This window comes from Epinephelus moara, chromosome 24 (genome assembly GCF_006386435.1).
Source record: "Epinephelus moara isolate mb chromosome 24, YSFRI_EMoa_1.0, whole genome shotgun sequence".
Lineage (NCBI taxonomy): Eukaryota > Metazoa > Chordata > Actinopteri > Perciformes > Serranidae > Epinephelus > Epinephelus moara.
The window spans coordinates 11,922,373-11,938,828 of record NC_065529.1 but is presented as its reverse complement, the minus strand read 5'-3'; the positions used below and the strand labels follow the sequence as shown (position 1 = coordinate 11,938,828).

Below are 16,456 nucleotides of genomic sequence, written 5' to 3'. Positions count from 1 at the left end.
GCTACTTCCAGCAGGATAACGCACCATGTCACAAAGCTCACATCATCTCAAACATGACAATGAGTTCACTGTACTCCAATGGCCTCCACAGTCACCAGATCTCAGTCCAATAGAGCACCTTTGGGATGTGCTGGAACGGGAGATTCTCATCATGGATGTGAGTTGAGTTGAATCTGGAATTGCAACTAGTCAATATCACATTATGAGCAGTGGTAAGTGGCAGTGGTAAAAGTTGACTAGTTGTAATCAAGTTACAGATATTTACAATTACATTTCCACTAGTCAGAAATAAATTGTAGGTATCTTTAATAATAATTGCTACTGGTCAATATTACAATACGGATGCTTGGAATTCTAAGGAGTCAAAAAGCGATCCTTGATATCTGTAATTCTTATCACCACCACTGATTAAATGTTCGAAGAGCTCGCTGTACACTTTGCTGTAAAATGACAGATGAATTCATGAACCTTGTTTATGTTAAAAACAAACATGGAGTCCAGCCCTCCCAGCAGGTCTTCATCTTTATTGTTGCTCAGTAGTCGTCCATACAAAGGGGGGGTGGAGGAGAGCAGTGGAGCCCGACAGGACAAACACCAGGAACGTCATGCTACCAAAGTATTAAATTTGTACAAAAATACTTTACAACATCCCTGTTCCTTTAAAGAAAAATACAGTTTGGTTGGTTGGTGAAGCTACATGGAAACTAATCTGACCCACTATTTCAAATGGCAGTGCGATGCGTGAGTGTGTGTGTGAGTGTGTGTGTGTGTGTGTGTGTGCGTGCGTGCATGTGTGTGGGCGGATGTCTTGCTGAGGTGAATCACTAGAGTGCAAATCCCTGCAATGCTATACACACACACACACACACACACACACACACACACACACACTCACACACACACACACATACACACACAGCAGTCTTACTTGCGCACAAACACAGTGTGTATGGCTTTAGATTTCGCTCATCAAACCCTCCTGAAGCCACGCCCCCTCAGCTCTGTGGCCTTTTCCCATTGGTGGAACAGTTTTCTCAGCTGAACGCTGAAATGCTAACAACGCTAACAAAGCTACCACTCCCAGTTACCGACCACAAAGTTCAAAGTTATCCATGAAATAGCGAATGCTAATCATATGCTAACCGAATACTGGTTGTGTTAGCCCAGTGCTAGCCATATGCTAAGAGACTAACAGTGATAGCCCTGTGTTAGCTGTGAGCTAAAGTGAATATTATGTCTTTTAATCAGGTGTTAGTCCTGTGTTAGCCTGTTGCTATGTCTGCGCTAACACCTAGCTAAGTTATCTAGGTGTTAGCTCTCTGCTAGCCATGTGGCAACTTATCAATAGTGGTATCCCAGAGTTAGCTGTGAGCTAAACCGGATATTAGCTCCCTTAACCAATTGTGAGTTCTGTGTTAGCCTCTTCCTTGGTCTGTGCTAGCTGTGTTATCTAGTTGTTAGCCCTGTGTTAGCAGTGTGCTAACAAGATATTAACTTTGTTTATTGTGTCTACGCTTTGCTCTAATGTGCAATTACCACATACCTGTTGTTTTAGTCAGGTGCTAGCCCTACTTTACCTATATGCTAGATAACTAACATGCTAGTTGTGTGCTAACTAAATGCTAGCTGTGTTTACCACATGTTAGCCCTATATTAGCCTTGTGTTAGGTGTGTGCAACCATACACTGGCTTTGTTTGCCTGGCGTTAACCCTGGGTTAGCCATGCGCTAACTGAATACCTGCTGTAGCCCCATGTTATCTGTGAGCTACAGTAAATATTAGCTCTGTTTACCAGGTTTAAGTCCTGTTAGCCTTGTTGTACGTCTGTACCACACACCAGCCCTGTTAGCTTGTGCAAACACCTAGCTGAGTTATGTAAGTGTTAGCCCTGTTTTAGCAGTGTGCTAACAAGATATTAGCTGTTTACCTTATCTTGGCTGTGTTTCAAGTCTGTGCTATCCATATAGGCTAATAGCCCTGTGTTAGCTGTGTGCTAACCTTATATTAGCTATGTTTACCATGTGTTAGTCTTGTTCTATTGTGTACTAACCAAGTGTTAGCCCTATTTTAACACCTAGCAATGTTAGCCAGGTGTTAGCCCTGCTGTGGCTGTATGCTAAACAACTATTAGCAATGTCTACCAGATGCTAGCTCCGTGTTAGCTGTGTTTTAACTAAATACTAGTTGTGTTTACCTGATGTTAGCCCTGTGTTAGCCTTGTGCTCAATGTGTGCTATCCGTACACTGTCTTTGTTAGGCCGGTTTTGCCCTGGGTTAGCAGTGTGCTAACAGATAGGTATGTTGGCTAGATGTTTGGTGTATGCTAACCACATATTTACCAAATGATGAACATAAGTTTGCTCGGTGGTAACCACAGCTAGTATTAGCCTTGTGCTGTGTGTGTGTGTGGCCACGTTAGGCTTATGCTAGCCCTGTGTTCAGCATCTGCTAGCCACATGCTAACTATATGATAGCACTGCTTCAGATTCACAACTATCCACAACCAGACGCTCACAGCTGCTGCACAGTCACAGCCAATCACAGTGCTCCAATACAAAGCACAGGGCGTTTAGCAGAGGGCGATTGGTCGTTAGAGCTCAGGGAGGGTTTCTACTGGTGGTTGGCGCTGAGGGAGGGTTCTCATTGGCCAGTTTAAATAGTGAGTTCAGAGTGAGGTGAGAGCAGGAAGATGTTGACATCACTCCAAAATAAACATACACACACGCTCACACACTCGCGCACACACACACACACACACACGCACACACACACACACACACACACACACACACACACACACACACACACAGGTATTTACTGTCACAGGTTTCCTGTTTCATCAGGATTTTTTTCTCGTGTAACATTGTTTTCGTGGTTATGAGGTGAAGGTTTTCAGGGTTCGATGGTCTCGATGTGAACAGCGACGGGACTGAACCGTTTTTTAACCTATTTTACATCTTTTCAGGTTCAGTCGCCATGGTAACAAACAAACAAACAAACAGAGAAAACTGACAACAGTCAATCAAAAAACACACCGATCGATTAGCATAATAGATCACTGTTACTGGGGGAACGGGAGGGGGGGGGGGGGGGGGGGGGCAGGGAAGTTGGGTGGGGGCATGCTTGGCTTCTTCCTGGTAGCTGATTGGTCGACTTGTGTGTCAAGGAGAACCAATCACAGACAGGCAGGGAAGATTTTGTTTTCTGATTGGTTCCAGCCAATCAGCTGAATCTCTCAGAGCTGCCGTCTGTCGTCGTCCTGGCTGCCTATTGGTCGAGGGAATAATGGGGGAGAGGAAGGGAAGGGGCAGGGGCTTAACTGGCCTTGTGTTTAACACGCACACATAACATACAAACACACACACAGACACACACACATACATACACACAGTGTGGCCAGTCCAACAGGTGTAAACAGTAGAAAAAGATTCTTATTGAACTGCTCAGTGTCATCATCATCATCATTGTCAATACGATTATTATCACTCTTCCAATATGCAGCTCGTTCATGGCACAGAACTAAAATCTTAACAGTAAACCCTCTGTCTGTCTGTACAGGTCATTAGGGATGCTCCGATCAATATCAGCTGATAATCATTGACTTGATCTACGTCTTAAAACTGAGACTTTAAAGTTACTGAATCCAACATGGCTGCCTGTTCTCCAACGTTAGGGCTGGGTATCCTTTCAAATGTGTCTATCCACCTCATTCTTGAGGGCGCTACTGTAGAAATGATAATGGGTGCAACTTCCTGTGAGTAAGGTAGTTCGTCACATTGACTCTATGGTTAGCCTCAGTGCCAATCATGTTCACCTTCAGTTTAGCAAATGCTGCTAACGTCAAACATTATGCTAAAATGTCTTTGTACCCAGACTGAGCTAAATTTGTGGTTTCAACAGCAGTGTGTTAACGGCCGTCACAGTTTCCATCGCCAGCCTACAGAGAGGAATAGTTTGCCACCAGTCCCGTAAAATACCAGTTACACTGCATCAAAAAAATAAAAGGCACGGTCCTTTTAATGAATCAATATGGCACGTGATTTGTCCCGTATATTCATGCACACCCTTCTCTAACACATAGCACACGATTGGAATGACACAAGAATAAAACCAAAAGAGTTTCGAGAGCGGAGAAGTATTAAATTAGAATTCGCGGGAGAGAATGACACCTAGAACGACAGTCAGCTGCTAAATTCGATGTTATATTTCTCTCAGTAGAACTCTGATTTAATAAATCAGCAGCTATAAAAATGTGTCAACTATGTCGTTAAGGCAGAGGAGTGGAGCGTTGGCTGTTAAACATCATGTTTATTCACTTTACGTGGAGCTAAAGTTAATATTGAATTATGTTAAATGTTCACCGCATCTGTTATTGAAGTAGATGTTACTGTATGCTAGCTCGGGTTCTGTTATATGAAACATGTTAACGAAGCAAGGCAAGCCAATCGCTAACGTGTTTGGTTAAAAAAGAAAACAATGAATGCTTTGAGATAACAGAGGTATGATCACCTTATCATGTCTGACAGGAAAGAGGATTAGCGTACCGTTAGCTTATCGTTACCACTGGAAAAAGCCAGTTCCACTCAGCTCAAGAAGTTGTGCCCATGATTCACGCATTGGTATTACTGGGGCTAGGAATAAGGTGGATACTAGCGCCATAAAAAACAACCTTTAGTTTGACATATATGAACATGTTTTTTCAACAGGAATCCAGCCTAAAATTATGTTTCGAAAACAATTTTACAACGTCCATTTAGTAGCTGTTTCTTTTTGTGATTAAACTTAGTTTGCCCAGTTGTCATGGAATAAATTCCAAGTTCTCACTTTTTCTAAGCAATTTAAAGACTTTTTGCCATGTTGACTCAAAAATGGACAATGGTGCTAGTCTGATAGCATGCTACAAGCTAATTGGGATTTTTGGAGTTCTTTTATGGAGGATTTCATTTTTTTGTACATCTGAGGAGTACCTCACATGTCAGAATGAAACTCAAGCAGCTACATCTATTTGTGATTTTATGGATTCTATAAATTCTTATCCTCACCTGAACTACACCAAATCCTCACCAAACACCATCCACGTCTAATCTTAAGCTTGAACAACCATTTTCACCTTTATATTTAGGCTTTACCGTCTTAAGACTTGTATGTAACCATAGCCATCTTTAATCTTCTGCCTGACCCAACCCTCTGTACCAATAAAGGTACTTCTAACCATAACTTGAGGAATATCAAGGTTAAGACTTTGACATAATTCAGTGTTTAAGAACAGAAACCAGTCAGTGATCAGTATCGGTTTGGACAAAGACATCGACCCTCTACAGGCTGATCGGAGCATCCCTAGTTTACTAGGCATTGGACTGTTTGTCCATCAGCAGGTTCTAGATTCTGGAGTCCCATCAGTCTTTGTGCTGCTGAGGTCCTTGGCCAGTACAACCAAAAGCCATGGTTGTGATTCTAGTAACACCAGATGGACCTGGAGCCTCAGTTCTGGACTCGCAGAATCACTGGTGAAGATTCTTTCTTAGTACCCACAATTCTATGACCATTACAACTATGAACAAGAACCATGTGTTGGACTGGTGGCTGTGGCTCAAGCTTCAGTTGGACCAGTACCCATGGTTCTGTCACCACTAAGACAAGAACCCACATGTCTTAAACCAGTAAGACCATTAGCTGTGGCTTCATTAGGACCATGGTTCTGTTACCACTAAGACCAGAGCCCATGTGTCTTGGACCAGTAAGACCACTAGCTATGGCTCTGGTTTCAGGGGAATCAGTAGCCTTGATTCTTTAACCACTTATACCAGAACCCATGTCTTTTACCAGTAAGACCAGTGGCTCTGGCTTCAGCAATTCTAGGCTTGTAGAACCAGTAACCATTAATCTTAAACCAGTAAAACCACTGACTGTGGCTCTAGCTTCAATAGAATCAGTAGCCATGGCTCTGGGCAAGTTGAACCAGTACCCATTAATTCCCAGCCCAATAAACCAGTAGATCTGGCTGTGGTTCCAGTAGGATCAGTAGTTATAGTTCTGGTTCCAGTGACACCAGTAGGACCAGTATGCAGAACTGGTTCAAGTGAAAAGGTGAAGAGTTACTCCGGTCCATCAGTGTGCTTTCAGGCTGCTTCAGCAGTTCAAAGGTCAAACTTTAGTGGTCAAAGGTCAAAGTTCATCCAAAGGGTGTTTGTAGCACCATGGGGCGTCCACTCTGAACCAGTTTGGACGGGTCTAAACCAGTTTAATTCAACTTTGCTGTATTGTTCTCCTTGTTGACCTCTCCAGTCCAGTTTGATTAGAACCGGTTTAATCCAGTTTTATCCACTTTTTGTCTGCTATAAGGAATTATTATTCACCTGACCCATCCCAAGCCCCGCCCCCAGCCCTTCTCCTGGTTGGCTCCACTTGATTGGACCACCATCCTCTCCCTGGCCAGTGGAGAGCTCCGATGGTCCCAGCTCACTACCGATTTGCTGAGGGGAGTGGCTGCTGTTGGTTGTACCGTCAGTGTGATTGGCCAGCAGGGTGGTGGAGGAGGTGGGGTTTCGGCTAATAACAAGCTCGAGGTGGTTTGGAGACTCGGCGATCAGTGGAACAACGAGGCAGCAGTCAAAGTCCCTGGTGCGCACGTGGTTAATCTGGAAGACATAAGAGGTATATGGTTTAAATACCTGAGTACAGAGGTGCTAACGCAGCTATAGATACTCCTGTTTTTGTACCTGTAGTATCCGGTCATAGGCTCGGAGGCCGCCCCGCTCTGCTGGGCCTCCCGGTCGGATGTTGTTAACGTAGACGCCACGGTCCAACATACCATCAGACACACTGAAACCAAAATCTTCCAGATCTGAGGCCTTCTCGAGAGTCAGCTACAAACACAGACACACACTCTGTTAGAATCACAACAGGTAGATGAACATCTAGTCACCTTAAAGTGTCAAAGAACCTGTTTACACTTGGTTTTAAAATACATTTTGGGTGATCATATCACAAGTAGACAGTACTAAATACAAGTGTAAAAGACCACCAAGACCCATGGTGATCTGATCATTCAAACCACTTGCAGAGGTGGGCCGGGATGCATTTGTCCAAATATCTTGCACTGTAAATGCTAATGCCTCCTGATGCAGCCCGGACACGGAGATAACAGGAATATGTGTCATCATCATCAGGATCATCAGAAAGTGAACCATTTTTCGTCGTCCTTCGCTCCTTTGCAAGTTGTAAATTACTCTGTCCTGTCAATCTAGGTTGGAATTGCCCATAGATGTATTTTAGTTCTTGAAACCTTTTTGATTTCTTGATTAGCCCATGCTTAATAATTGTACGCAGGTGGTCAGCTTGAAACCTTGGAGACGCATGATAGACACAGATGTGAAAGGTGATGTGTTCGGCCCACCAAAACACATTTTGAAACCAATGTAATCAGGGTCAGAGGGTCAAATGTCACCTTGTGGAGTTCCACAGGGTTCTGATTTAGGATCTCATTGACTTCCTGCCTCATCTTTCTCATGGCAAAGGCTCGACGCTGCGGGTCAGAGGGCAAGGTGTTGGACCGAGGGGTCACCTGAAAAAAGGTACGGGAATAATTCTTCAAAGAGATACAAACACTTTTAAGATGTGACAAAATATAAGACAAGTGTAACAAAGTGTGAGGTCAGAGGTCAGGTTACCTGTGGTTTGGAGTTACTGCGTTCCTGGAAGCTTGCCTGGCGTCCCAGTGTGCTGCGTAGGGGGGTGGGGTCATGGTTCAGACTGAGAGTGGAGCCTGACATGATGGTTGCCTGGAGAAATTCATTCAAAATATCCAATCACAGAGAGCCAATCAACAATAAAACAGTCTGTTAGATTCATCAAAAAAACATGAAGGTCAAAGGCATCCTGGGAGTCCGACCTTTGAGCTGCCATGATCACACCAGGACAAGAGAGGCCTCTACTGACAGGATCTACTAACAGACTCCATTGTTACTTCTCCTTGTGACATCTACTTATGTTCTACTGGCAGGTTCTGCTGTTGTTCCTGACTCTCTATTTCAAGGATCTACCCTTGTTTCCGAGGACAGGATCTACCGATGGAATCTATTGCTTTTCCTGTTGACCAGATCTTTTGATAGTTACGGATACTGCAGTGATCTACTCCTGTTTCAACTGGCAGGATCTAGTAATAGATTCTATTGTTTCTTCTTCTGATGGGATCTACTCCTGTTGTACTGATCTACAGTTCTACTGCCGTTTCTCACTGTTGTTGCTGCTTCTGACTTTCTATATCTAGAATCTATGGTTGTTTCTAAGGACGGGATCTACTGACAAGATCTAATCTTGTCTTTACTGACAGGTTCTACTAACAGATTCCATTGTTTCCTCTCCTCTTGGGATTTACTGCTTTTCTACTCACAGGTTCTACTGCTGTTTCTGATTGTTGTTGTTTCTGACTCTTTATTACAAGGATCTACCACTGTTTCCTAAGACAGGATCTATGGATGGGATCTATTGCTTTTTCTGTTGACCAGATCTTTTGATAGTTACGGATACTGCAGTGATCTACTCCTGTTTCAACTGACAGGATCTAGCAATAGATTCTATTGTTTCTTCTTCTGATGGGATCTATCCCTGTTCTGCTGACAGATTCTACTGCTGTTTCTGACTGTTGTTGCTTCTGACTTTCTGATTTCTATGATCTACTGTTCTTCTTTGGACTGGATCTACTTGTCTCAACTGACAAGATCTACCAATAGAGTCCACCATTTATTTTCTCTTTGTGGGATTTACTGCTGTTCTACTGACAGGTCTTTCTGCTGTTTTTGACTTTGTTTTTTTCTGACTCTAAGATCTACCTTTGTTCCTGAGGATAGCATCTACTGACAAGATCTACTCTTGTCTTTACTGACAGAATCTGCTAACAGCTTGCATTTTGGGATCTACTGACAGGTTCTACTGCTGTTTCTGACTGTTGTTTTTTTCTGACTTCCTGTTGCTAGGATTTAATGTTGTGTCTCTATCCCAAGTCTTCTCACATCACTCAACACCCCTCAGCCAATCAGAATCAAGGACTCATCAGACACATGCATGACTTGACAGATCTGCTTCATGACTGGCAAAACAAACTACCCATCAGGCCTTGCACAAGCTCTCCCAGCATGCCTTGCTCAAACTGCCATGCCCAGTGCAACATGACTCTGCCACGTGATTGGTCAGAAGCTGGGTGATGTCACTAAAATGTCACAATGACGTCACCATGGTCTGTGTAGCGTTGCTGCTGGGGTGCGGTTAGAGTCACATTCAAAAGAACAGCTAACATGTCTGATGTTTGATAACGCTAAACGTCTTCAACAGTGACAGAGAGGAAAGAGGAGAGGACAGGAGGAGAGTTAGTAGTGGAGGAGGAGGAGGAGGAGGAGGAGGAGGAGGATACCAGAGTGAGGAGGTGCGTTTCCTGTCCAGACTCCTGGAAGAGAAGGAGTCAGTTCTCTTTTCAGCTTCTTTTCTCAGCGTTTACCACTGCATTTCCAACAAACATGGAGTTCTTTCAGCATGAGAAGGATGTATAGTATTACTACTGGGAGAAGCACCTCGAATTTTAACTTAAGTAAAAGTAGTAATACAAAAAGAACACTCCGTTACAAGTAAAAGTCCTACATTCAAATTTTTACTGAGTAAAAGTACAAACGTATTGGCATTAAAATATACTACACTTGGCTGCTGGATTTTACGTCAACCTCGCCGCCATATTGGAGAGGGCAAAGGTCAGAGGTCAGCTGTGGTTACTACTGTCACTGCTCCTGTAACTACCAGGACTAACCCTACTACTCCTGTGTCTAACAGTACTACTCACCTCCAGCTCTCTGAGGATGCCACTCTGCCCACAGGTCTCCAGATCCTCCAGAGCCTGAGACCAGAAGTTCTCCTCCTGGTCTGGTTCTGTCCCATCATGACCCACAGTGAACCTGAGGGAAAGGTCAGAGGTCAGCCAATCAGAGCGAAGAACATCCTGATGGGTTCACACCTCATACACGCACACACACACAGAGGAGACTGGTGAAGAACAGGTCATGCTGGTGAGCGCTGTGAGGGACGACGTGGAGCGACGACATACACATTCATCAGGTGTATGTGTCAGTGAGGCAGGGGTTAAAGGTCACCAGGTGACACAGGACTGTGAGGAGGGGGGGGGGTTAAAAGTCACCAGGTGACACAGGACTGTGTGGGGGGGTTACAGGTCAAAGGTCAGTGTGGTACCTGCTGTCAGTGATTAGACCGCTGGGCAGATTACAGGCTCTGCAGACAGAGACACACTGCTGTTACTGCTGTTAGCTCGCTGCTAGCAGCTCCCACTGATTTGAATAAGGAATGCTAACACGCTAATGGAAGTGTAGGAATCAGAACTTCAAACTCATTTTTAATTATTTTGTCCTCCTTTGCCATGATTTCCAGACCACTTCGATTCCTCTTCCACAATCTGATCAGTCTGATCGAGTACACATTTAAGGCCAAGAATTTAAATACACCTCAGCAAAAGACATTCAAACTCAATTTTCAGTGTCTGTGCAGATTTTTATACCTGCATACAGCGTTTTCTCGAGGCACCTTCAGTCATTCCATTTACTTTCAGATCGATTTATTCCTTTATCTATATCTGACTACATCACATCAATCCGTTATTTGCCCAGTTTTTAAAACGCATTAATCAAATTTAAAAAATCCCTCAGAAATATTAGTTCCTTTAAATATTATTCGATCTTGTTACTGTTAGTTACCGCGGCCATTATTGTTTTCTTTATACGCGATTCTCGTAACTTTCTCCTGAATCATTTTGCAGACATTGACTTCTAATTCTCTCTCTTACCCTCCAAGCGGTGGGCGGTCCCAGTCATCGTCACTCAGGCCCAGATCTGACAGCGGATTGGCTCTCTGGCGGGTGGAGGAAGATGATTGGCTGTTGGTTGTCTTGGCGTTGCGCCACTCATGGAAAGTGTACGGAGACGACTGAAATGGTGGAGCTACACACACACACACAGATATTTTATTAGTAGCAGTCTTGACTTAATACTTCAGAAGGTCAAAGGTCAGAGGTCAGCTTCTAACCCGGGGTGGTGAAGCTGCTGTCCATGTTGGATCCGTCCCAGGACTCCACGGCGCTGTCGACAGATGGCAGCGTGCTGAATGCTCGCTGGCTTGACAGAGGCGCGACCATGACAACGGGCTCGTCCACCCCGTCCTGGTGCTCGTGGACAAGCCCCGCCCCCAGGCCTGGACCAATCACACAGGACTTCGGGCTCGACACTAACGAGAGATAAAACGTTTTTATGACTTAGAAAACTGAACGTTTAGTTTTGTCTGTTGCCTGTTTATCATCTCTGCTGCTCAGCTTTAACATTCACACACACACACACACACACACACACACCGATGGACTGGTCATCGTGAGCAATTTGGGGTCCAGTGTCTTGCTGGGACGACCCGCTCTAGCTCCTCAGCCACGTGTGTATAAGTGTGTGTCAGTGTGTATGTAAGTGTGTGTACGTACGCTCTCCCTGCTTCTTGATCTTCAGTGTGACCGTCTCTCCTGCCTGTTGCAGCAGACTGATGGCTTCGCTCAGAGGTTTCCCCTTCAGACTGCTGCTGTTGATCGCCAGGATACGATCGCCTACATGGATCGCACCGGTCCTACAGCACACACACACACACACACACACACACACACACACACACACACACGAAGAAATACACAAAAAGTCAGGGTTAGGGCGTTCTTGAGTTGGTATTTTTGCACATCCTGTGAACAGCTGCACATACTCACCATTAATGATTCTTCATTTTTGCAAGACTTTATTTATTTGTCTTTTCTCTTACTGTGTTTATTGAGACCGTTACAACAGAAACCTGATTCATATTTCTGCAGCAACACGACATGATTTCACCTGATAACACTATTAAAATACAACTTAATGTCAAACAGAGTCTCAGAACATCAAATAAAATTTATTATAAAAGTATTTGCTCCTAATTTGTTGAAGAAATCTGAACACAATCTAAAATTTCAACCTGATAACAGTTACAGAATAAAATCAAAAGTAAAATAAAAGAGAAAATAAAGTAATCCTAAATAAATTACATTGAACTGTAATAAAATAAAAGTGCTATTTATTGTCAGCAGCAGAGGGCGACACTCTCCACTTCATTCTGACGTGAAAACACCTGACGCTGTTTAACAGGCTGTTTCAGTGTAAAATAAAGAGGTTAGTCTTGTTCAAATGTCAATTCTAATGTTTAAATGTTTAAGTTATTATTATTTTCTCTCATTACTTTACAGTGAAGCAACTCTCTGAGTGTTACATCATATTATTTATGTCATAGAGTAAGGAAAGCATTCAAATACAAACTATTTTTTAAATTCTTTTTTTTTAAATTCCATATTAATTATTATTCCTACACTTACTTCTCTTATTATTATATATTCTATTGCACATTAGCCCTTAAGCTCATCCTCAACAGTGCACCACACCCTGCACACACTGCATGATTGTGACAGATTAACCGTTTGAATCTTGACCCTGGATTAAAGTGTGAGAGTAATGTAACAGTACAGAGTGTGTGTACCTCTCAGCCAGCCCTCCTTTGCTCAGTGAGGAGATGATGATGGGGTCGAAGGGCTCCTCTGTGCCTGAGATGGTGATTCCCAGCGGGCCTCCGTACCTCTGCAGCTCCACCGTGTAGATGATGCTGCCGGACACTTCCTGTTCATCTGAAACAATCAATGAAGGTTCGTCGCTGCAGGATTGTTTCGCTGGTTCGTTTTTAGATGTCTTTGAAACAACTCAGGGACCGGCTGCACAGAAAAACCTTCAGTTTTCTCCTCAAGTATGACACTTAGCTGAGGACTTACATGAGGGTGGTGCACAGAAACCCTTAAAAGGTTTTTCATTAGTTAAGGAAAATGTTAAGGCATTAAAAGAGATTTGACGGCAGTAGAGTTCTACAGTTTGTTTGCTTGCACTCGCGTTTTGATCCCTGTTATCGACTCACAAAGAAGCCTACAGGTCAAGAAAATGACAGAAGAAAAGAGGAAAACGATAAAAGACAGTATGTACTAAAAAGTAAATTTGATATGCAAATATCAGCGAACAGAAAACAACAACTGTCGAGGAAACTGATATAAGTTAAATCTATAGAGTAAAACCAAAAGCGTATCCACTGTGTTCTGCCCGTTAGGAAACACTCTTCAAGGGAAGCGTTCAGTTTCCTCATTTATCACCACAACACAGACATGTCGCAGCTTAGAAAGAGTCAGAGATACCTTAAGTTTTCTTTCTTACTTAGGCTGCTGAGGTCTGTTAAGGGATTTGTGTAGTGTGAGACTGAGATAAGGAGAAAACCCAAATACAACATTTTATGGAAACCTTCAGGAGAAGACCTGAGGTTGTTTTGTGCCGCAGATTTTAAGGGAACCCTAACTCACACTTTAAGAAAAACCTTAAGGGGTTTTGTGCAACTGGCCCCAGGTCCTTAAGGAGATCATTGGGATGCTTGGTGACATTCAAGGAGGATCTGAAAAGTCCTTGAACATATTAAAGGGGTTTGATTCCTTTTCAGACCGTGCTGCGTTCACAGACACTAAACCTGCACGAATAAGACAAAAAGAAACCATTTAATTCTCTCTTCACGCACCCACTAAGGGTGAAACGCACCCCTCACTGTGCTGCCGAGCAAACAGCGCCTCGGTGCTCCTGTGCCATTTACATGTATTTAAATGAGGTAATATAATTTACACTTGGTGCAAAATTGGGCCCTTTCTATGCAAATGAGCCTCGCTGCACAAACAGCTCAATTTACAAAGATCAGCGCTAACAGCCACGCGCAGTTACAGCCAAATTATACGAGTCCTCAGAGAGTTGGTGAGAGCTGGAGTGCATTTATACGGAGTGTCACCCTTTCTCTGTGTTACGTTTAAAGTTCTTGGATGAAGTTTTGAGGAACACCTCTGTACCTCGTCGGTCTGAACCTGCAGCTCGCTGTTTTCTTTCTCTCTGTCACTGTTCACGGCACAAAGGTGACATTTATACTTTGCCACATGAATTACTGCATCAAATGTTGCCTTACTTTTATGATTAAGGTTTAAGACTCTACCTGTGTGGTGTGAACAGTGCTCTGAAAGTCGTACAGTGTGAACTTAAAGCCGTCAGATAACTGTCGTGAAGAACAATTATCAAACGGCAGAAAATAAAATACAAGCGCCTCAAAGTAGAATAACTGTACGTGGTTACATTTCACAGCTGTTAGGAGACAGCTGGTGAATTAAAGTAGCACCAGGACACAGTTGAAAGTCTCATTACTGACCTCTAGAAGACGCAGCTGTCATTACAGCCCACAGTACACAACACTATGTAACAGCAGCAGGACGATCTGCAGCGATGGCAGTAAATAAACCTTCATACCTGAGTTGTCTTCGTCTTTTCGTATCTTCAGCTTGACGAGCTCCTCACACTGCTGCAGGATCTGAACGGCTTCCTCCATCGAGCAGTTCTCCACACGGATGTTATCGATGGCGAGCAGCTTGTCTCCGAGCTCCAACGTCCCCGTCCTGAAGAAATAAAACACCAAAACATGAGGACAGAGACATTATCTAACATCTATGTCCTGTAACGTCCCCTCACTGTGAAGATATATATCTGTAGTAAACAGATGCTACCTGCTGAATGAAACACATTTTCTGCTCCACACTCCAAAACACATGACCTACAAAACACACACACACACACACTGACCTGGACTGTTAGCCTAATTAACCATCTACAGACAGCTGACTGAGCTTCAACACAGCTGACACTCTGCTGTCTGCAGTGGAATAAAGTAACTAAGTACATTTACTCTGAACGTATAGTTTTGAAGTACTCATTTTCTGCTACTTCGTACTTCTACTCTTCTCCTACAGTTCTCTGACAGCTGCAGTTACTGTACAGATTAAACATACGATAAATCTATCAAATGAGATGTATATAAAGTACACACTCAGTGGGTACTTCAGTAGATACACTCATAGAGTCTGATGTGACACAATCAAACAGCCATGCGTGAATTCTGATCATGCGACCAACGCACTGACGGCAGTGAACAAGGAAGCAGTCCTAATTGCGGTGGTGGATGGGTCACAACTAAACTGACTTTGGCCCAGGACTTTCACCTGGAGTCACGTGTTCGGATCAGTGTGAACTTTGAGTCATTTTAAGGTTTTGAGAGACGTCCTCACCATGTTTCTCACAGACCTAACCTCAGTAACTTTACATAAATCACCTCACTGTACATTAAAGACGTAACGTCATTTGTGGGGCGCAAATTTGTAGGATATCGTACGAACCGTTCTCTGAGAATACGTTGACCAAGTGAGGCGGCCAGTGAGTTATACATATAAATATATGTGTGTCATGAGTGGGGACCAGCGGAGCAGTGAGACAACCACCCGCCCTCCGCCAGAGCTCCACCTGCAGACTGTACAGGTCGAAGGCGACAGTGAAGCCAGATGAGGAAGTGTCTAGAGTCGGCTTTGCTGCCGTCTGATATAAAGTCATCAATATTAAACTGAGACTGATTCATAACCGGTTAAAAACTCCTTGCAGTTGCATTACGCTGGCTTCATATTAGCGAAGCGCACCAACTCGTCTGTCCAACTCCATGTTAACCAACTGGGCTGTTCACACAGGATGTGGTGCGGCGTCGAGCGCCCAGGCCAGCTCGTGATCTGCAGTGATAGTTTCGGCGTCTGGTCTGTTTTTTGCGTGACTGCTGACGGGCAGCTGTGCGACAATTAACCGATCGGGGTGCTTTTGCATCCAGTGTGAACCTGGCGCTACATATCAGTCCACTTCCATGATTTGGTACAGTTGGTGCTCAAACCTGGTGTGAACTTTACCCGAGCACACGTAAATGAGCACGGTATGCCGAATCGTCCGCAGGTACGGCACAGTGTTCACAGTGATCAAACAAACTAGACTTTGGGGTCACGTGTGCTCTGAGCCCAGGTCTCTTCTGTGAAATCCCCCGAAACACCGACCACTCCTGAATACCATCGCAGAGCTCGACTATAACTGTAGATGATGTGTGTTCATATTTGGCAGCCGAGGACACGCCCACAGTTTGGTAGTAAGAGGGCGTCGACAGCTTGGGATGCCGAAAAGAGAGCTAAAGGTTTTGCAAAGATCAGTGCTGTCTGTGGCGTCACTGTCGGCCGCCATATATGACGGACACGCTGTGACTCGTACTACTCGATGTCACTGGGTGATGACTCTGTGAGTGTGCTGCACCTTTAATGTGTGTGTGTGTGTGTGTACCTGTGTGCGACGCTGCCTTTCTTGATGTCAGAGATGATCAGAGGATCACCTGGTTTCCTGTTGGACGGAGCTGCAGACAGACAGACAGACAGACAGACAGACAGAGAGACAGACAGACAGACAGACAGACAGACAGA

General features: G+C 44.0%; 1 protein-coding gene across 1 annotated transcript in view; it reads right to left on the bottom strand.

Annotated features, from left to right (window-relative positions):
- Positions 1 to 289: 289 nt before the first annotated feature.
- The window catches only part of grip1 (glutamate receptor interacting protein 1), a 62,530-nt gene continuing 46,363 nt past the window's right edge, over positions 290 to 16,456 (bottom strand). Inside the window, exons 14-25 of the mRNA XM_050037249.1 lie at positions 16,320 to 16,389; positions 14,430 to 14,575; positions 12,595 to 12,739; positions 11,522 to 11,661; positions 11,080 to 11,277; positions 10,841 to 10,994; positions 9,830 to 9,941; positions 9,410 to 9,442; positions 7,671 to 7,781; positions 7,448 to 7,564; positions 6,720 to 6,866; positions 290 to 6,638 (exon numbers count right to left, since the gene is read on the bottom strand). Coding sequence (XP_049893206.1) covers positions 6,336 to 6,638; positions 6,720 to 6,866; positions 7,448 to 7,564; positions 7,671 to 7,781; positions 9,410 to 9,442; positions 9,830 to 9,941; positions 10,841 to 10,994; positions 11,080 to 11,277; positions 11,522 to 11,661; positions 12,595 to 12,739; positions 14,430 to 14,575; positions 16,320 to 16,389 — 1,676 coding nt within the window. The 3' untranslated portion in view covers positions 290 to 6,335. The remainder of the gene's footprint in view (positions 6,639 to 6,719; positions 6,867 to 7,447; positions 7,565 to 7,670; positions 7,782 to 9,409; positions 9,443 to 9,829; positions 9,942 to 10,840; positions 10,995 to 11,079; positions 11,278 to 11,521; positions 11,662 to 12,594; positions 12,740 to 14,429; positions 14,576 to 16,319; positions 16,390 to 16,456) is intronic.